At 46.0% G+C, this 22,081-nt stretch overlaps 1 protein-coding gene across 2 annotated transcripts; it reads right to left on the reverse strand.

Annotated features, from left to right (window-relative positions):
- Positions 1–4,409: 4,409 nt before the first annotated feature.
- Positions 4,410–21,115, reverse strand: LOC139416152 (DNA-directed RNA polymerase II subunit RPB1). 2 transcript variants are annotated; one of them, XM_071164488.1, is made up of 28 exons: positions 20,776–21,115; positions 19,781–19,913; positions 19,536–19,672; positions 18,899–19,066; positions 18,469–18,750; positions 18,142–18,303; positions 17,605–17,825; positions 17,387–17,519; positions 17,154–17,278; positions 16,688–16,898; positions 16,388–16,597; positions 15,932–16,100; positions 15,647–15,741; positions 15,248–15,451; positions 14,772–14,994; positions 14,149–14,332; positions 13,514–13,685; positions 12,926–13,031; positions 12,399–12,604; positions 11,845–12,108; positions 11,478–11,685; positions 11,157–11,362; positions 10,768–10,950; positions 10,113–10,316; positions 9,577–9,763; positions 9,175–9,288; positions 8,917–9,066; positions 4,416–8,827 (listed from the first exon to the last, which is right to left on the reverse strand). In XM_071164488.1, the coding sequence occupies exons 1-28, from the start codon at positions 20,860–20,862 to the stop codon at positions 7,668–7,670; spliced, it is 5,904 nt and encodes a 1,967-aa protein (XP_071020589.1). In that variant the 5' UTR covers positions 20,863–21,115; the 3' UTR covers positions 4,416–7,667. The 2 variants fall into 2 exon arrangements, with proteins under 2 accessions (XP_071020590.1, XP_071020589.1); XM_071164489.1 differs by lacking the exon at positions 18,469–18,750 and having other exon boundaries at positions 4,410–8,827; positions 18,142–18,189; positions 18,882–19,066; positions 20,776–21,113.
- Between the last annotated feature and the right edge of the window lie 966 nt (positions 21,116–22,081).

The following is a 22,081-nucleotide window of genomic DNA, read 5'->3' on the forward strand; positions in this document are numbered from 1 at the left end:
AGACTCTCAGACACACACACACACACACACACACACACACACACACACACACACACACACACACACACACACACACACACACACACACACACACACACACACACAGACTCTCAGACACAAGCTCTTCCTGTCTCTGTCTCATGCAATCATAGCCCAGCCCTGTGGTTTACAGAACAATGAAACTGCAGAAAACGACTTTTTCTTTAAGTAAAAAGAGAGAAACTAGGGAAACCGTGAGAGTAGGGCTGAACAGAGAATGAATAAGTTGTGTGAGAGTGCGAGGGTGTGGCATGAAGGAGACAACATTTGCAGAAAAGATTAAGAAAGAGTTGTGCACCAGCAAAAACAGAGCGAAGGCACCAGCAAAAACAGAGCGAAGGCACCAGCAAAAACAGAGCGAAGGCACCAGCAAAAACAGAGCGAAGGCACCAGCAAAAACAGAGCGAAGGCACCAGCAAAAACAGAGCGAAGGCACCAGCAAAAACAGAGCGAAGGCACCAGCAAAAACAGAGCGAAGGCACCAGCAAAAACAGAGCGAAGGCACCAGCAAAAACAGAGCGAAGGCACCAGCAAAAACAGAGCGAAGGCACCAGCAAAAACAGAGCGAAGGCACCAGCAAAAACAGAGCGAAGGCACCAGCAAAAACAGAGCGAAGTCACCAGCAAAAACAGAGCGAAGGCACCAGCAAAAACAGAGCGAAGTCACCAGCAAAAACAGAGCGAAGGCACCAGCAAAAGCACAGCGAAGGCACCAGCAAAAACAGAGCGAAGGCACCAGCCAAAACACACCAGGGAACCAGCAAAAACACAGCAGGGCAACCAAATCATAGCAACATAACCAAACCATCAAGTGTTACTCATCTATGGCCTCTCACATGGACACACTTTGTATGGGGAACACTCTCCTGGCTGACTGCTCAACCAGACCACTGTATAATGACATGGCCTTCTTCACAGTGACATCAGCCTGGTAATGATTAGATCTCTATTTGACCCTTGTGGATTCCCTAAGTATAGGGTAGGCTGGACCAATGCACATATTTCTTGAAACTCATGTTTCTATTTTTTATTTGGGGAACTGATTTACAGGAGCAGTGTCCAGCCAACCCCATCATTTAAACCTTCTTTCCCATATTATGTTTGCTTGTAGTCAGTCTGGACAATGGTGTCTCGTCATTAATGGCCTTATCAGGATACCCATACTTGCGTCCTAAATTGTTGGCTCAAACTCAAACGTATGCGAAAATATTAAGTTTAATAGTACGTGACATTTCGAAAGTCGAGTATATACATACTTTAAATTCCTCCCTGTCATACTCTTTTCGGCTTTGACAACAGCTGATGAATTAGATATGGGGATGCGCTACCGAAATCAACGAATAGTGGGAAACAACGCAATCACGCATTATGCATTATCAGTATACGAAAATATAATGTTAATAGTATGCAACGTTTCAAAAATCGATTGTGGCTTAAATGCCAGGATGTTATAGGCCTACTCATTTCGGCTCTTCATCTACTAGAATATGATGCACACTTTTCCACAATGCATTGGAAGAGGTGAGCTGCGAGTGATAGGACCTAGTTCTTTTCAAGTAGCCAAACAACAAAATTATGCTACTTAATTGGGAAGATATCCGAAGCTTCTGCGACGTTCAAATGTAAACTAAGTAGTTTTTGTTATCCTTAAAATGATGACGAGTAGGCCTATTGCATCGTAGGCAACATCTATGAAAACAAAAGCCGTTCTTTATTTTTTACCCAAAGCAAATTGCTGTATTCTCACAGAAACGTATTTATTGTTCTCTTGATCTTCACCTGAGATTTTAAACCAAATACTAAACTATCTTTTGATTTCAGAATGTGTCCGCACTGGGGTCTCCAGCCTGGTCTCATAGACTAGACATAACATAGTAAACATCAATCCTGGGCACTCAAATTGGTATGATATGTTACGTTTGGGTACTTGGATGTAGCTGCGTTATTTATGTCATATGACATATCAGGCCTTTTGATTTGAATTGTTTTGGATTGTTTTAGTTTTGTAGGCTAACTATTGAATTATTTAATGATGCACTATGGCGAAATCACTCCGCCATTTCCTGGTTGCTCAAATTCTAATAGTTCGCCTAATTTCAGTTTATGTGATAAAACAAGCAAGTATAGTGTAGAGAATTATTGTCGCATCTAAACCGCTGTGAAATATCTTTCCCGTAACCCAAATATTGTATTTTCAGCTGTTTGAAGTTGGTGAATCTTACAGAACAGATCTACCGCTTCTTAGACTTACTTTCAATGAGAATGACAGATCAATACTGAACAAAAGTATGAATGCAACATGCAACAATTTCAAAGATTTTACTGAGTTACAGTTCATATAAATAAATCAGTCAATTTAAATAAATTCATTAGGCCCTAATCTATGGATTTCACATGACTGGGCAGGGGCACCCCAGTTCAGACCATCCCGCATGTGAAGAAGCCGGATGTGGAGGTCCTGGGCTGGCGTTGTTACACGTGGTCTGCGGTTGTGAGGCCGGTTGGATGTATTGCCAAATTCTCTAAAATGACGTTAGAGGCTTATTACAGAGAAATTAACATTACATTCTCTGACAACAGCTCTTGTGGACATTCCAGCAGTCAGCATGCCAATTGCACGCTCCCTCAAAACTTTAGATGTGTGGCATTGTGTTGTGTGACAAAACTGCACGTTTTAAAGTGGCCTTTTGTTGTCCCCAGCACAAGGTGCAACTGTGTAATGATCATGCTGTTTAATCAGCTTCTTGATATGCCACACCTGTGAGTCAGGTGGATGGATTATCTTGGCAAAGGAGAAATGCTCGCTAACAGTGATGTAAACACATTTGTGCACAAAAATGGAGAGAAATACATTTTTTGGTGTATGGAACATTTGTATATTATTTTATTTCAGCTCATGAAACACGGGATCAAAACTTTACATGTTGCATTTATATTTTTGTTCAGTGTATAACACATTTCTATGTGAATTAGGTGGGTCGTCCGAAAAATTACATATTGCAGCTTTAATTTATGGATAAAGCCTTAGTAGTCATTCTGATCTCGTTCCCAATAATCGGCGCTTTAGTTTATTTTGTTGCTGTCCAGCGGTTCTGAATTCGCAATGCACCCGACCGTTCACATTTTTCTGTGCAATAGCCTTTTGATTTGAACATTTGAAAAGTTTTGGTGTGTGTACTGGGCTATTTGATTGAATTTATACACATTACAGCACTTTGGTTTCAATAATAAATATGTATGTTGAAATGGAACCAAATGATCTGTTTCTGTCTTAAGTCCTTATAAAATAGGATTGATGGGCTAGGCAATAGGATCTACTACGGTATAGGTCGATTGTGATCGTCTGTCTATAACCAGCCTGAGCAGGCCTATAACTCCATTCCTATTCTATTCAGAGTAAAGGAATTAATCAAATTGGAAAATCATCTATTATCGGGCTGGTTAATGAGATGCATTAACCGCCCCACCTACTCAGCCAATCAGAAGCCACTACTGTAGTACTCTAGAATGGCTATTTGGAGGCGGCCAGTGTGTAAATCGGTAATTTCACTAATTTGGTCAATTTTGCTGACTGTTATAGCCTATTGATAGTCGTTGCTTGGCACATTTTGAGGTCTGTCTACATCCTCAAAACATCCCTGGAACATCCTCTTCTGGTTTCTATAGGGAAACAGTGTATTTGATCAGGCCTACCAAATACACCAACCACGTTGGAAAAAGAGAAGTCAAATGTCTAAATAGGCTTACTTTGTGACTAATTCAGAAGATCAAGTGATTAGCAAATAAAACTATGTTTTTTGTTCAATCAGTATTAGGGCCCAATTCCATTTTGACCTCTTCCCTAAGCACCTACACTTTGTGTTCACAGATCTCAAATAAATTGATTGTTATTTGAACCTTTGTTTTTAGTATTGCAACTTTCCCACCAAGCCCTCTCATAGGCTTAATGGGGTGTCTACCATGTTGCTTTCACTTATCCATTATTTTCAGATCTGTTGACACCGAACTTTTAGTTGCTAGGGTTAGCCTTCTAATGTTCGAAATGTAACAAGGCCCTAACGACATCTGGCTCTATGTAACTAAACCAGTGGGGATGTGTAAGGAAATGAAGCTTAGTCTCCTGTCATGCAAGTTTGTTTACTAACAAATGTGAGTCATATTATTGCAGTAGTCATGATAATCAGTATAGCGATAACTAATTGCCCTTACAGGGATGGAAAATGTTTTATTGTATAGTAATATGGGAACGATCGATCAGTTCGTCAAGGTAAAGCCTCATATCTAGAATCTGTTTACCCTCACCTGTATCCTTGTCTTACCCATTAGAATGGAATACTTCATCATATATCCAATTATGAATGAATGAATTATGGGATTCATTCAGTTTATTGGTAGGTGACAGCAACTCATACAAATAAGACACAACCTATAGTAAAACCTTTATTTTTTTCTCAAGTCAAAAAAAAAAAAAAAAAAGATACAGAGAATGAGATATTGGATTGATATCTATACAGTGGCAATTTATTTTTAATTTAAACATTCCTACTCCCAAGACACCCTGCCCAGTCTTTCAACTCAAGAAAACCCTCTCTTTTGACACACACATGGGAGTCCTGGTATGTTGAATTGACTGGACCACAAAGGTAAATCAATGGAATATGGTGGTAGTGGACAAAGTCACCATGTCATGAGGCGATGATGGAAGAGACCAACTGCATGAATTTCAACAGTGTATTGCCAACACTTCTATTCATTGCAGGTGGTACAGTCAATTCAAAATCACTTCTGTTGAAAACACATTTGGTAGACAGGACAAGTTGTAGCAAACACGTTCCCGACCACGAACCGGATAAAAATCGTGACAAATTCAGAACACATCCAAGTTCCAGTCCCATCATGGAATTCTACAGGCATAGAATCCCCCCAACCCAGGTACGAACATTAGTAGAAAAAGGACAAACATCGATTTCAAAAACAATCAGGATCACTTGTGGATGAACAAGGGGAGGGAGGAGACCCAGCTAGTCCAATCAAAAGTCGGGGGGGAACTTGTCGTATTGCTTGGATGGAGTATCCATGTTCCATAGTCAAACAGGCACGAGAATCAAACACTCATCACCTTTATCAAACTAGGCCTAGTAAAGTGTAAGAGCACCTGGAAGCAAATGCAGAGTGTGTCTATGCTTGGTGGTTTTCATAATCTTCAAGGATTCACTGTCACACTAATGTAGTGGGTAGAGGGTTATAGAGGCCAAAAGTGCTCTGAAATGTCTGGTCTCATAAAAATCACTGAACTGAAACTTCGAGAGGTTTGTTAACCCAAACGAGGGCTTATGTCGCCCTCCAGTGTCCAAGAGTGTAACTGACAAACACTAAACTGAACATGAACCTGTCTGTCAACCTAAACTTCCCATTTTCTGCCTGAACCATAGTATAGCCACTTAGCTGTAACATTTACAGTAGGCTATGAAGCGTCACAAATGGACTGCATGCAACATTTTCCTTTTTATATCTTAAAGCAGCAATCAGCAGTTGAAACAAAGCGTCCTCCCCACCACCATTTCGGTAAAAAGCTGGGGCTGGAGAAATGTAACCACTCAAATTCAAAGACAGAAATGGATGCAAGGACTGACCATCCATGATATCAAAATTAGTTCTAATCATGCTAAGGCTATAGAGTGTTTGTTTACAATGTTAAGTTTCATATTTTGGGTTCTGGCAGGGTACGACAGTTGAACTTAGCTAACGCAGCATTAATTTATAAGTTATATTCTTCAAAAATCAATGGGTATATATCAATTTATGTATCCAAAAATGGAGGTAGCAACTGCTGATTTCCCCTTTAAATGAGAATGCGGTGGCCATCTTGGCCCAACTTCGAGCCGGAGTGGCAGAAACTGAACAAAGCCATTGGGAAACAGAATGGAAAAGAGATAACGGGGAAACCTAACTTACTCCCCTCTGTCCCCTGCCCCTTCATCCAAAGTACCTGAACACAGACCCTCTTTGCAAACAGCTCTTACAAAGTCACCAGAAACAAAAAAAACAGGAAATAGAAAAACAAAATTGAACCTGAATTTCTCCATTCTTATTCACACAGACGAATAATAGTACTTTTCCCTCTTAAATACATTTTATGAGCGAGTCCAAACTAAGTAAAGTAGAGAACTCATTTACAATTCCTAATTAGAATTATGGAACAAGGTGGGAGAGATTTCAAATAAGAGATCTTCAACTTAAAACGGGAAGATTAAAATGTATTAACAGGTTGCTACTCATGCAGAAACAATGACAAAAGCAGCGACGCCAACCAACTAGTATCCCTCGTCCACCCATAAACACTCCATTCTCTCTTAAAAAACAGAATGACAATTGTCAGATATTATTACTAAGTCTTCCATTAACCCAAATTTGACCAGTGTTTTAAAAAAGTGGTTTGCTGGAAAAGAAAAGAAAAAATGCTTTTTGCTGTTGAACACAACTCATCTAACGGTGAAGGGTACAGGGATGCTGGTGGGTGTTTTGACATCTTTCTTGTTCGACTTTAGGTGGGGGAGGGTTGAGGGGAGAAAGGGTTTATTTGGAACGTCGTGGAGAGGTTAAAAAAATGGCAATAACATCTCCACGGAAAGCATATTTTGCCCAGTACACCAGTCTCTCTCTCTCAGCATCTGTGGCCTGACCCTCTCCCGTCCTAGGCGATCTTCATTTGCAGCCCTGTACTTAGTGCTGCAAGGAATACAACTACTCTTTTCACCTGCAGTATTCAAGCAACCCCGTTCCAGTACTACTTGAACTCCACTGTTCTGAACTGCAGATTAGTAATAGTGTTTCAATTCTGTTCAATCCAATTCCGGTCAACTCATCTCCTTCAACTCTGGCCTGTCTTCTGACATAAAAATGAAAAAAAAAAAAATCTGCTCTTTTTTCTTCCAACCAAAACTGGCAGCAACAACTTTACATTTAGAAAAAAAAACTAAAGATTATGTACGTTTTAGTAAAATATGCAATAAAGAATCAGCTCAAGTCCTCTAGTTTCTCTTTTTTGGGGGGGAAGCTTAAAAGCTTTTTAAGGAGATAAATACAATCCACTGGTAGCTTTTCAAAGGCTTTTGGCAATACTCGAGCTCCCCCGTACAACTACACATCAACACTGAAGAGTTCAGAGAAAGACTGGGTACAGGTAAACAGGGGGGTGGGGGGGTTGAAAAGAGGGACGTTTTTGTCAGTGGTAACCACATCGCTCTCCCCCTGCTTTCTCCTGGGTTCTTAACTTTGCTTCAACACCCGCGTGAACATTAAAAACCAAAACAAAATGTGTAGTTCAAAAGGCAGCCTTATTCCCCTTGCTAAACAGTTCAAGTCTATCAAATACATAGTAGTAAATATTTTAGGGGGCCCTCCCCCGAGATGGAAGAGGCTGGGGTACAGTGGTCCGAGGGAGGGTCCCCAAAATAAAATAAATTCACAAGTGGGACCCCCAGGGTTTTTTTTTTGTCATGACTCTCCAAGGCCAAACCACTAGCACTACCAGCAGAGGGGCTATCCTTCAGTATTACAGCCCCAGTCCAGGGGCTTTGAGTAGGGCAGTGAGAGGCTCCTCAGCCCCCTCTCTTCCTCCTGGCTCCCTCAGTTGTTCTCCTCGTCACTGTCATCTGGGCTGATGGCCGGGCTGGTAAGGGTGAAGCTGGGCGAGGGGTTGCTGTAGCCCGGAGACAGGGGGCTGTAGGTGGACCCTTTGGGGCTAGTGGGCGAGTAGGTGGGGGAGGTGGGAGAGTATTTGGGTGAGGTTGGGGAATAGGTTGGGGAGGTGGGGGAGTACTTGGGGCTGGTGGGGGTGTAGGTGGGCGAGGTGGGGGAGTAGGTGGGCGACGTGGGGCTGTACTTGGGGGTCGTCGGGGAGTAAGTCGGGGAGGTGGGTGAGTATTTGGGAGAGGTCGGGGAGTACTTGGGCGAGGTGGGGGAGTATTTGGGGGAGGTGGGGGTGTACTCTGGAGAGCTGGGCGAGTAAGAGGGGGACGTAGGTGTGTATTTGGGGGAGGTGGGTGAGTAGGAAGGAGAGCTGGGGCTGTAGGAGGGAGAGCTGGGGGTATAGGTGGGCGACTGGGGGGTGAACCGCGGGCTAGAGGGAGAGTAGGACGGAGAGGTGGGAGAATAAGAGGGGGAAGTGGGGGAGTAGTTGGGGCTGGTGGGGGTGTAATTGGGGGAGGTGGGGGAGTAGGAGGGAGAGGTGGGGGAGTAAGAGGGCGAGGTGGGGGAGTAACTGGGCGAGGTGGGGGTGTAGTTGGGTGAAGAGGGGCTGTAGCTTGGAGAGGTGGGGGAGTAAGAGGGGGAGGTAGGGGAATAGGAGGGGGAGGTAGGGGAGTAGGAGGGTGAAGTGGGTGAATAAGAGGGGGAGGTAGGTGAGTAAGAGGGTGAGGTGGGGGAGTAGCTAGGCGATGTGGGGCTGTAGCTTGGAGACGTGGGGCTGTAGCTGGGGGAGGTAGGGGAGTAGGAGGGAGATGTGGGGGAGTAAGAGGGGGAGGTGGGGGAGTAGGAGGGGGAGGTGGGGGAGTAACTGGGGGACGTAGGGGAGTATGAGGGGGAGGTCGGGGAGTAGCTGGGGGAGGTGGGTGAATAGGAGGGTGAGGTGGGGCTGTAGTTGGGGCTGGTGGGAGAGTAAGAAGGGGAGGTTGGGGAGTACGAGGGGGAGGTTGGGGAGTAGCCCGGGCTTTGCGGGGTGTATCCCCCAGGAGAGCGGGGCTCGTAGGCCGGGGAGGTGGGAGAGTAGTTGGGAGACATGGCACCTCCTGGAAAAGTAAACAAGGAATTCATTCCAAAAAGGTCCTGTGTCAGTTGATATTTCAAACCAAACTGGGTGTTTTGTATGGTGACTAACCTGGAGAGGGGATATAGGGGCTGGCTGGCCCCGGGGACCCAGGAGATCCAGGGGTAGGGGACCAGGCCGGGGAGTAGCCCGGAGAGAAGCCACTGGCGTCGGACGCTGCGCTGGGAGAAAAGCCTGCAGCTCCAGGGGTCATCCCGCTGCCTGGAGGTCAAAGAGTCAGAGTATGAGTTAATGGAACAGTACAGTAGGTGGTATGGAATACGCGGTACTACCAGAATATTGTCAAAGTCAACTCAGTTTGGGGCTTACCGATGCTGGGGGACCAGGCACCGTAGGCGGGGGTGGCTCCAGTGTTCCAGGGGGTCATGGCTGGAGACATGCCACTCATGGGGCTGGGCGCAGAGCCAAAGAACATTCCGGTGGCTAACAAGAGGAAATAGAGAAGGAGAGACGTACCGACATTTCATTATCTAAAAGTCTGGATACTTTGTGTATCTATTTTGCTTAGAATGTCGGCTTTTTCCAACATAGTTACACTCAGAACTTAATCAAATCTTAGACAAATTGGTCTGCACCAGTCCATTTCTGACCTCACATCTGTCTAAATTCAAACCTTGGGAGTTGATCTGGTGATGGGAACAGCGCGAACAATTACGTTTAAAGTCACACTGCGCGGAAAACAACTTCTCCATTATACTCTCGGCCACTCACGTCCAGCCACGCTGATCCCGGGGATGTTGGTGGGGATCTCCATGCCGTATTTGCACTTCTCAGCGTCCAGCAGCAGGTCGAAGCAGCCCGTCCCGCAGGGGGCCAGCTGGCCCAGCATGATGTTCTCAGACACACCCTTCATGGGGTCACTCTCCCCGTGGGACGACGCCTCCATCAGCACATCCACCTTTGACAGGGAGGATGTTGACGGTGAGTGGTGGAGTACACAGGGTGCTGACACAAAAACATTTGAATTTCATTGTTTAACCTTTTGTTTATACTGATTCCTTTCATTGAGATAAAAAAAAAATCTGTCATCAGAGACGTGTTGGTCTAGTCGAGGTTGGTAACTAGAACGCTCCTATGAAGTTCTCAAAGGAGGTAACTTTATGGATAATGTAGCTAGTGGAAGAGCCAACTGACGACTGTCGTAAAATGGTAAGTACGACCTACTAACACAATACTGGACCACAAAACAACCAAGTCCCATCGCCCCCCCTTCCCTCCCTCCACTTTCCCCAGTCCGAAACACTCACAGTCTCCTCAAAGGAGCACTTCATGAGGGGTCCCGTGTCCTGTCTGTTGATGCCGTGACGCGTGATGGCCATCAGGTGACCGCGGCAGGTCATGGTGTCGCAAAGCAACGACAAGTGGCGGTAGTTGACGTAGGAACCGTCAAAGGAGATGACGTGGTTCAACTCCCTCTCCAGAGCCTTGCGCACAGCCTCGATACCCAGTACCTAGAAAGGAGGGGAGGGGGGGGGGGATGAGTAATGATATCCCCCCAAAATGTTTTGACTATGCTGTTATTTATGTACTTCTCAGGTTTAGCAGTAAAGTAGCGATGAACAGGTTTAACAATGTCGAGTTGTCATTTTTTGTTTAACTCCAAAAGAGTGCTTTGGTGAATATAAACTTGAAAGTATAGCCAAAATTGTAACGGACATTTAAACTGGTCCCTTACGACAGACAATACAAATCAGAAATCATATTAAAAAAAGTATGTTGTAACCGTTGGTAACTACAATAGTTACCTAAACTACTGTAGCTAGCTATTGTAACTATCACAGCCATTTGTAACGATGGTATCTATCTGTTATCATCGGTGACCGTAGTCTAATCGGTACTATTATAATCGATCGGTTACTATCATAACTTGCGTGGCTATCCAACTGTGGTACCTAACCGTACCGTGAAGATCTCTACGATGTCGTTGGAAGTGGTTCTGACGGGGTCCACGTCCTTCTCGCTGAGGACCCTCATCAGTCCCACGCCGTCTGTCTCCAGGATCCACTCCTGCAGGGCCTTGAACTCTCCCTCCTCCGTAATGATGATCTTCTTCTTGTTGTCCGTCTGGGGCAAGTGCATGTACACCTAGGGGAGAGGAGGCAGGGGAAGTACTATAGATCAATAGAATTATAGTAATATTAATGATCTTGGTAGGTTACTGCCATGTTGTTTAGGTCAATCAGTTCGTATGAGATATCGAAGACTATTGGGTGCAGAGATGTTAAAACGCTGCCATTGCGCAGTTTTAAAAAAAGGAACAAAGTACGTGTTTGTGTGACCCCCTCCGTTACCTTGCTGATCTGCTCTATGCCCTGCAGCGTCATGTCCGTCAGCATGTTGGATTCGATGCACCTCAGGAACACGTCGTCGTCCATCTTGTCCACCACCTCCTCGTCCTCGTGGAATTTGTTCTCGTCGCTGTTCATGATACGGATTCGCAGAACCAGCTTCTCGGCGTTGTCGTCATTGAAGATACAGTTCAGGTCGTCTCCGAAACCTTCGGGGAGAGAGGTCGCATATAGCAAGCAATAAGGTGCGTGGGGTTCCTTTTAACCGGAATGCTTCATTATATACTCAAATAAAGTATTGGAAGTGTGTGTGTGTGTCCCCACCTGCATTGATCTTCTCAGCGATCTGCTCCATGGTCAGCTTGCGGTCAGTCATGTGTTTGCGGTCGAGCTCAATGCGGAGCAGCCAGGGGGAGATGCGGGTCACGTCGAAGTCGGGCATCTCATAGTAGACGTTGACCCACTCCTGGTCCTCCGTCACCACCGTACTCTGGGGGTTAGGGTCGTAGTAGATGGCCGTGTTGGCCGTCACCTGGCAGGAGGGAGGGAGGATGGTTGGTTAATTTTCGTAAAAATCAGTAAGCAACCTGTAAAAGCAGATATTGTAATAACTTAAAATGTATTAATAACATTTAATAATCTCTTAAAGTAAAACAAGGCGTGAGAAATAAATGTCCGTCTGACAAATCACCTTTCTGAGGGTGGTGTGTTCCAGGCGACAGAGGATATCCTTGGCCCTCTCGGCATCGCGGGCCGCCTGGCCCAGCAGGAACACGGTGAGGGACGGGGTCTTGGGCCGCTTGGAGATGTTAATCAACTCCTTGAGACGCGGCACGCCCAGGGTGACGTTCTTGGCCGACACGCCGGCGTAGTGGAAGGTGTTCAGGGTCATCTGGGTGGCGGGCTCTCCCAACGACTGGGCAGCTAACGCCCCCACCATCTCACCCGGATGGGCCTAGAGGAGGGAGAAGAAGTGTTCAGAATAAAATGATGGAATTAGATTAGTGAAATGACAGAAAACAGAAAAGCCCAGCATGGATTCATTCCTAAATTATGCTGTAAAAAAAAATCCTAGATCACGCTCTAGGCTTGGTTTTCTACACTGTCCATATACATCTAATCCCATCTCTTTAGTTCACAGCAATCAGTTTAGGTGTTGACCCTCGATCTCCCCCTTTCAATCTCTCCCAGCACACTGTGTGAGTGAGTGTGAGAGTGAGAGAGAGAAAAAGAGATTCAACTCACAATGGATTGGTTGAACTTGGACTCAATTTCCCCCAGCAGCCAGTCGTAGGCCTCGGTGCTCAGTCTGAACTCGTCTGTCATGCGTCGGGAGCTCAACGTGGAGCGCAGGTGGATGTTGAAGAGCAGCGTGGCGTTCTGCTGTGCCTGTCTGCTCAGGTGGTCCTCGCCGTTCACAATCACCAACTTCTTACTCAGCTCCTGGACACCTGCGGCATGCAGACAAGAGCAGGGAGAAGTTTAAGAAGGTCATACAGGTCATTCTAGAGCTTATTTATCCTGGATAGTGGTCCAGAGAAAATTGCTTCGAGAGATTTTGATTTGGTACCAAGACTGCAGAAATGTCAACGCGATTTACTTGGTTACTGAACAAAAAGTGTTGCAAATTCTTGTCTTTCGTAGCTAGAGCTGCGGTTTACACCAAAAAGTGTAATCGACCTTTTAAAACTCAAGACGATATGGCACATCTTTAGGGGGTTTCTTCAAATATGATGGTGGCTGCAAAGTGTACGAGTGTGGTAGATACCTACCCTGCACGACTCGTAGGGGGTTGAGGTCTGTGGGGGTGCGGGGGTTGATCCTGAAGATCTTCTGGGCGTTCCAGATCATCCTGGCCAGGTTGCAGGGCAGCACCACCTAGTGGGGAGCAGGGAAATGTTGCCTTTAGTGTTGGACACCCCTGTTGCGTTGGTCTGAAACAGTGGGATATGCTAGCAGTGGTTGACGTGTGTGAGAGTACATGGAAGTGAATGAGTTATGCATGTGTGCGCGTGGAGAATCTGGAAATGTACGCCAGGTGTATGCGCAGTTGTGCCTGTGTGCGAATGAGCCAGGATGTGAACACATACGCTACTGTAACGTGTCCCGAACTGTGTTAATTCATTTTTCCTGTTTTATCCCCCCCCCCCCCACGTCTCAATTTTACAATGAAACGTCGAGAGAAAAATAGATGTTCTGTCCATGTCAATGCTTAAAGGCCCAGTGTGGTCAAAAATGTGACCGCTGATTGAAATCAACCATAGTTATTTGATGAGAAGAATAACGGCTGCACTGTGCCTTTAAGGCTTGCGATTTGCCTGTTGGAGACCCCTGTGCTAGTGTGCCTCTCTCTCCCTCACCTTGCTGTCCCCAGTGGGGAAGATGGCCCTCAGAATCTCTCTGTCCTCCTTCATCTTCTCATACTCCCTCTCCAGGGCACTTTGCACCTGGGCGTTGGTCATCACGTCCTTCACCACGTCCTCCTGCAGGGTGCGCCTCAGAGCCCGCTCGTTGGTGCAGTCAAATCTGAACCTAGTGGCCCCGAGGGTGGATTAGGGAAGGATGAGATAAGACACAGACAGAGAGTTCAGGCAGTTGACCGTGGACAGTGAGCTGCTGTTTTTAAGACCGTCCTATAGTAGTGATTAGACAGAGGGTTTAGCATTAGGGCATGGGTGATTAAGGTCGTGGAGAGGTGAAGTCTATGATATCCAATGTCACACGGTCAACCAATAGGAGAGGAAAGCTTGTACTATTTTTTTTTTAAACGAGTACAATCAATCATCGAATAACTAAGATGGAATACAGCATTAAACACATTCATAGACCTCAATGAGTGCACAAGCCTGGTGTCAGATCAGTTTTCCCTGTATAGCCAACTCATATGGTCGTTGGCACGACAGTGACCAGCTTTGGGAATTGGCCTGACAGCTCCAACGAATCTAGTACCCTTATCCACCATTGTACTTCCCCGTCCCACTCTCTCGCCACTCACTTCTTCTCGAAGGCCTTGTTGGAGGGTTTGAGCGTAGCCATGTTCTGGAACTCCACAGCCTCCCCGGCCAGGCCGTCCTCTCCGTAGCGCAGCTGCACCACCTGGTTGATGGAGTTCCTCACCGTGGCGTCGTACTTCACCATCACAGACTCCATGGACTTGATCAGACGACGCTGGATGTAACCTGAAGGACATCAGATGAGGACCGAGGTTAGAAGAGTCATTTAAACCTGAGGGGAAAATCCATCTACCTACTGAACTATCATTGCGGTCATGCGTCTCCTCTCCCTAATCGTGCAGGGATCGTAACAGTCACCCCCTTCATTAACAAGCGCTTCTAATCAGCTTATAGCCTGACCCTAACCTCTACCCCTTGCCTCTCCCCCTTCAAATCACCAGTCGCTGTCCCCAACATCTTCCCCCGCATACCCTCAGTATGTTTTGTCAGTACAGGATCTTATATTAAAATGTATGTAGTCCTGGAGCTGTTCTTGACATAATACAGAACATTAATAGACATGTTTCATGTTTTGTGGACCCCAGGAAGAGTAGCTGCTGCTTTCGCAACAGATAATGGGGACCCTTAATAAAAAAATTAACTCTTGCTTCCCCCCTTCACTCACCAGTCTCGGCGGTCTTCACAGCCGTGTCGATAAGCCCCTCCCTGCCACCCATGGCGTGGAAGAAGAACTCTGTGGGCGTGAGGCCGGCTAGGTATGAGTTCTCCACGAAGCCTCTGCTCTCGGGGCCGTAATCATCCTTGATGAAGTGGGGGAGAGTTCGGTGCTTGAAGCCGAAGGGGATACGCTTACCCTCCACGTTCTGCTGCCCCACCACCGCAATAACCTGAGGGCCAGCGAGATGGAGATGAGGGACAGACAGTAGAGAAAGAAAAAGTGTGCGAGGTTACGGGGTGTAAATCGAAGCCCGTTGTCATCCCTGTAGGAACACCGTGTGCCATTTGAAAATCCACCGACGTCTGAAACAATCCTGGGCCGTGTTCAGTAGGGCACACCGTAGTGTAGCGTTTCAAAACACTTGTAACAGGGGGGGAAAAGGCATTTGACTTTTTTTGGGGGGGGAGGGTCCCTGGACGTACCTGAGAGATGTTAATCTTGGAGCCTTTGGAGCCAGCCACCACCATAGACTTGAAGTTGTTGTACTCAGACAGGGACTTCTGGGCGGAGGAACCCGTTTTGTCACGGGCGTCGTTTAGGATGCGATTCACCTGGTTCTCAAAGGTCTGCCTCAGCGTGTTGCCAGGGGTGGGCTCCAACTCGTTGTTGTGGGCCTTCTCAATGACCTGGAGAGGAATACAGGAAGAAAATGAAGGGAGTTCGAGACAGAGGGGCTCACATCTTTTATTCCATTCTATATTATCTCAAAAGGAATTTCCAGAGGATGTCCCCACCATGAATACAAGATAATTGATTTTTTTTAGGAACATTCTGGAAGTTTGAAGGCATATTTCAGAGTCACCGTGAGAGAAGGGACCTACCTCTATTACATCCTGTTTGGCCTTCTTGATGGTGTTCTGGATGTCCAGGTACGTCTTCGCATCAGCAATGGAGTCACCAATACCGATAGAGGCACCTACAGAGAGAAAATATGAATATTAAGAAAAACAGGGTAACAGTGACTAAAATATCTGCAATTAGAGGAATTTAACCCCTAACCCCAAAAATAGAACAGATTAATTTATGACTTCAAGTGGATTTCAAAGGAGTTGCCTTTCTACCCACTGATGCCCTCTTCCCAGTGCCCACTCAGCCCAGGTCCTTACCCTCAATGAGCAGCCAGTTGTTGACCACCGTCTGGATGTTGGAGTAGAAGAGGCGGGTGACGTCGTGGCCCATCTCCAGGAAACAGATGTGGACCAGGGAGCCAGCAGAGGTACCCAGTGACTTCTTACACAGGATGCCCATGATCAGCTCCCCGTTCTCCACTATCACCTGAGGAAACAGACATGACATTAGATCATAGCATTTTACACACATTGGGTTAGGATCCATTCATGGTTCTGTGTTAGGTGTGGCTAGCGTTCTGGCACAAAATGGCTGCCTTTTTACACATTTGTGGTAAAGTGCTAGCATTCTAAGATGGGAACTTATAAACCACAATCTAACTAAAAAGAAAGTACACAATAAAAGCCTGTATTCCGCACACACTACAACATTTGTTCTACAAATCCTCCTTGTCACGAGAATCTCAGGGTGTTTCGCCAGTTTAGTGTTCCTACCTTGGTGTCCCCGGGAGAGATGTGCTTGTAGGGCCCACTGTCCTCCTCGTCTGGGTGGGTGCTGTGTGTTCGGATGGCGTTGATGTGGCCCGGGATGATAAGGCTGAAGATCTGCTTGCCCGTCCAGAGCGGCCTGGGCTTCAGGATGGCTGGCTGGGGCACCTTGCCGTCCCACGTGGACAGGAACATCAGGAGATTCATCACATCGCCCTGAGGGACAGATCATATTAGCGAATAAGTGGAGGAAAGACGTGTGTGTTTGGGGCTGATCTATCCCTTTAAAAACATTGCCCTCCTTACCCTCTCTAGGAAGACATCCCTTTTGGTGAACTTGCGCACGGCGGTGAGGGTGTCCTGCACGATGCCCATGACGGGCCTGTTGGACTGGGGGGTGACGATCATACGAGGCACCATGGCAAGCTCCTGGATCTCAGCTCTCGTTTCCAGGGATTGAGGGAGATGCAGGTTCATCTCATCCCCGTCAAAGTCAGCATTGTACGGAGTGGTTACACTGTGGAACAGGGGCAGAGTAGTTAATGTCACCATCCAGGATCCGTTTTATGTCATATGGTCAATGTGTTCTCGTTTGCTTGAGCTGAGAAAAATCATCCGATACTACATGAGCACTAGTCCCAATCATGAAATAACATTTGTTCTGTATCAACTCTCTACCCAACATTCTTGTCAGTGTTTACGCCAACAAACACCCACTCGGGTATCTGGGTGTAGTCTGAAACAGGGATAATTCTAGACTTGATAGATGTACCTGAGGTTCATTCGGAAGGTGGACCAGGGAAGGATTCGGACTCTGTGCCCCATCATAGACATTTTATGTAAAGTGGGCTGTCTGTTGAAGATGATGATGTCACCGTCGCACATATGTCTTTCCACCTGATGGGAACAAAAACGAGTTCATAAAAGTGACATTGCATTACATCAAGTCCAAGTCACTCGGTAAACATTCCACAAATGACGACCATCTCGTCTTTTGAGGGTCACCTTGTAGCCGATCTGGAGGTGAAGGTCACTTGGTTTGGGGTGGAACCGCAGGTCGATTCTGTCCCCGTTGTCTCGGATGATATATTTGGCTCCAGGATACTGGCTGTTGCCTCTGCGCACCAACTCCTGTAACCTGGTGACATATAGGACTGTCAACATTAGAACCAACACACGGTCAGTTTAAACACTAAACAATTGGTTTAGTCTCTCTGCCGTACCTGTCAATGTTAAAGGGTGTGACGATTTCTGGGAAAGTCATGTTGGCGGCGATGGAGCGCGGGACACCCACTTGGTCGATCTGCAGGTTGGGGTCGGGGGTGATGACAGTTCGGGCGGAGAAGTCCACACGTTTCCCCATCAGGTTACCTCGGACTCGCCCCTCCTTCCCCTTCAGACGCTGTTTCAAGGATTTGAGCGGGCGGCCCGATTTTTGCATTGCCTGGGAGTTAAGAGAAAGTTCAAAATCAGCACAAGCAGATTCAGAACAGAGCTGGCGATCCTTCACAACTATCAGCAATTACTGAAAATGAAATAACCCCAGTTATTATGGGTTGAATAGGTGGTCTTACGGGTCTAACAAAAGAGCACTTTTAATTGTATTCTTTAGTCTTACTTTAATATATGTTGACAGTGTTCAATTCAAACAAAGACAGTAAGACTACATATCTATAGTAACAATCCACATTGGCATGGGTAAGTAGTACAGTAATGTTGTGCCAATTGGTGCCCTCAAGTGTCACTGCTACTGTGCGTACCCTGGGCAGGCCTGGCAGCTCGTTGTCCACCATGGTGGCCACGTGGAACTGCAGCAGCTTCACGTCCTCGGCGATGACGTGGGCCGCCGCGCCGCTCTGCTCGTTCCGCCGCAGCTGGTTGTTGATCTTGACTATGTCGGCCAGCTTATGTGTCAAGTCGTCCTGGGTGACAGGGAAAGGGACACGACGCGGTTAAACGATGATGGTAAAACAAATGAGTTGAACAATCTCAACAGCGGCAGGAAAAATGACCCGAAAGTCACCAAACCCCCTTCAATTCTTGACATTTCGGTGAAAACTCTTCAACGGCTAGTCATTCTTCCTCACCTGGTTACGGGCGGAGCCCTGCATGACGACGGCGGGCCGGACAGCTAGCGGCGGCACAGGGAGTACCGTGACAATCATCCACTCGGGCCGGGAGAACTTGGGATCAAGGCCCAGGATGACGTCCTCCTCGTCCGAGATGCGTTTGAAGATCTCGTAGACACGCTCGGGGCTCAGCAGGATCTTCTTCTCCTGCGAGTCCTCGTTCACGTGCTTCCACTCGGCATACAGCTCCAGGCCCGACCGGCGGATACGCGGCTGGTAGCGCCCGCAGCCACCATGGCCCTGGGAGAGTGAAGGAGAGTGTGTGTTACAAGAGGACCATGAGGAAATAAAAGATCTTACTACATGAGATGAGAGCACAAAAAGAAAATAAAAATATGAGTTTACGTATTGATGACCTACAAATGACAAGCGTCCCCGCTGACAGTACCTTTTCCTTAGTGATGTCCTCACTGTCGTGCTCCACTCCAAACTTGTTATCCATCTCCTCTCCGCCCTCGCAGATGTTCTTGCCTTTACACAAGTCATACACGTGGGTCAGACGCTTCCTGGGCTGCCCCTTGGACTTCTGCAGGATGTCTTTGATCTTTGGATTATTCTAGAAGGAAGGAGACACCAGGGCCTTTCTTTAACGTTGCAGATAGAAATACCACAAATAGAGCCGACGTGATTCCTTATTCTACATGTCAGAGATGCATGTTCGTTCAACATAGCATATTTATATCTGAACGTTTCAAAGCGGTACATCCTGCTGAACACGCCCCATCGCATCAACAAGTCAATGGAATATGTGTAATATAATTCCATGTAAGGACCAACATGTAATCATTAGTATGCCTTGATCCATAATTCTTATACCCATCAAATAAAAATCAGTTAGATATCAGGAGTATATGCCGTGTTAAATATTCTGTGTATGCTGTGCGGCGTAGAAGTAGGCGTATTGTTTTTTGTCTGGAGTGTGCCATGTTGTGAGCATCACAAGTACTGAATACGGGAGCAGATTGGTACATGTTACATATAGGTTGTGTAGCGGTAGTGTGATGAAGGAATGGAGGGTTACGGACCGTGTCGACCAGCAGCTTGGAACAGGAGTAGCAGACACACCGGAGGACCTTCATGATCTTGTTGACGAAGCCCACGTGGAACACCGGCTTCGCCAGCTCTATGTGGCCGAAGTGGCCCGGGCATTCTGTCATGTTACCTGAACAGCGAAAACAACTATGTTTAAAAAAAAAAAAAAAAAAAACATTCCAGCACAGTAGTGGTGGCCTTAACCACAAAATTACAACATCCTGGTAACTTCCTGTACCTGCACATGTTTGACACCTTCCGGATCGTTCGATGACCCCTTGTCTGGGGTCCATCAACCCACCGAGTTTGGGACGCCCTCCTTCTGTGGTCTCGGGGTACTTGATTCCCCCTTCTGTGACAGACATCCGTTTCTAGAGGGAGAACCATGGTCTACATCAATTCCGGTACCAAAAATTAATTGCCTAAGTAAATACACATAGAACAGTAAAGCAGTCACAAGTTTACAGACATTGGAAAATGGCTTACATATTTCTCAAACCAACTTTTAAGGTCGGGTGAAACTCCTTCAGAACAAATAACCCCTGCGAAATCAGTGATTGAATCAAGATATGACAGCCGTACCTACTCCTCTATAAGAACATTGGTACACTTTGATCAAAGTTGCATTTCTAAACCAGCATTGATACTCGGACAAATCAATTGATGTCCAACTAATTGGATAAAATCAATTGAGGTGAGCAAATTGACTAGAGGATTATGTAAACAATGCATTCTATTGCCAAGACACCATTATTCAAAAACTAATAATAAAACATAACGTAAAGAAAACATGCATAGCTTTGACTTTAATGACGTTACCTTTTATTATGATATACCACATATAGATTACAACAAGAGGGAACATCTAGTGTTTGTGAATGTAACTTTCTGGGAACAGAACGAAGTTCAGTAAAGTAGCTAAATGTATTTGTTTACATGTATTTTCAAAATAAAAAGGGAGTTTGATTCATGACATATGGTTTAGCTCAGATGGAAAATACTGTGTGTGCTGAAAGTTTGTCGAACTTCCTACAACATGCTGTTGCTAGCTAGCTAGTTAGCTCAAGCTCCAACATGGCTTAGCTAGCTAACATTAGCTAGGCTAGCTGTAAGCTACTTCCTTTGTAGCACATCCATTGTCATCAATGATACATTCTAGGTATAGTCATGTAAAAGTAAGATCAATGTGAGAACGTTCAGAAAGTAAACGAATCCCCCCACCCCAAAACCTACAAGCTCATCTGGGCTGATGATGCCGAATTGCACTCTCTTGATGAGGCGCAATGGGCATGCGCTGTCGCCGGAGGGCGGTCCGTGCATCCTGTCTATTCAAAGAGACGCGTCCTCCCTCGGCACGCCGCTTTTGTAAGAAGGAATAGCTATAAATTGTCACCAGGACTCTGGCCAGACCGCCAAAGGTGACCGGAATGTCTCCGAAAGCGATATCCTGAGAACCCACGTTGTTTACTGCCTTAGGAGTCTATTTATTTACGCTTTACTCCTATCTACTATGACTACCAGCTGTCCCCCTTTCTTTTCCTGATCTACACTCCAGCGCGCTCTAAGCGCATCTGAGCTTGAAAACCGCCAACGCGTGTTTATATAGACAGGAGACTTTGGTACAGGTTGACACACTCAACGAAGCAGGGGCTGAACAGTCAGGAGGCGGGTTATGGATCTGTGTAGTAAAACGTTAATTGGCTACACAGGATCACAACATGAATAATGCATTTCATAAGACGCATGACCAATGGCAGCTTACGTTTTCTTTATTAACCAATTGAAACATAAGGCGGGCACTAAATTGGCTGACGTGTTCACCATTGGTCAGAGCAGAGCAGAGGAGGGGCTACAACGTAGGTTTGGTTGTAGTTCTATTAATATTCAATAAGATGCCGTGTGGTTGGTCAATTATAATATTAATGTACATTAGTACATATAGATTGACCAATGGCTATAGAGATATGATGGCGTTGGGATAACTTTCGTTAAACCCGCCTTGTTCCCGATCTTTGCCGAATTTTACCGATTCGTAATTTTTCCCTCTAAGCAAAACTAAAAAAAATCTGTCTTGTCTCGTTCGTCTCGCTCTGGATCAGCTACGACTCTGGAAAAAGAAGCTTGCGCATGAGGCCTACCTCGACCTTTCGTAAATCAAAGGCATATTTAACTAGTTTGTTCTTTGTTTTGTATTTAAAACCAGTTTATTGTAGTTCGTTTTCGACCTTTTTTAAGAATATGTCGAAATTACTGTTATTTTATGACAACATTTTGGTTTTTACGGGACTATGCAAGAATCCTCGGTCTCCAGTATCAAGCGATCAGTGTTCTTTTCAGTACTTCAACTGGGAAAGTCTGGGGAAAGCCTGCGGTGTTAAATTACAATACCCGTGAAATACTTTACCATAATTCAAACGGGAAAGCTTGAAATACACGTTTTCAGACCAAACGTCGCTATAATTTGTAATGTAAATGGATGATTTTTCTGAATTAGGGACGAGATTGGAAGGCCACGTTTAACGCAGTGACACAGCCTGGC

Source organism: Oncorhynchus clarkii, chromosome 9, assembly GCF_045791955.1.
Source record: "Oncorhynchus clarkii lewisi isolate Uvic-CL-2024 chromosome 9, UVic_Ocla_1.0, whole genome shotgun sequence".
NCBI lineage: Eukaryota > Metazoa > Chordata > Actinopteri > Salmoniformes > Salmonidae > Oncorhynchus > Oncorhynchus clarkii.

Excerpts from the sequence above, each read along its gene's own strand:
- LOC139416152 (XM_071164488.1), bottom strand. The coding sequence starts at position 20,862 with ATGCACGGACCGCCCTCCGGCGACAGCGCATGCCCATTGCGCCTCATC. Across the intron at positions 13,686-14,148 it reads AACAAGGCCTTCGAGAAGAA|GTTCAGATTTGACTGCACCA; the intron begins GTGAGTGGCGAG and ends CGGGGCCACTAG. Across the intron at positions 8,828-8,916 it reads CCCCTATATCCCCTCTCCAG|GAGGTGCCATGTCTCCCAAC; the intron begins GTTAGTCACCAT and ends TTACTTTTCCAG.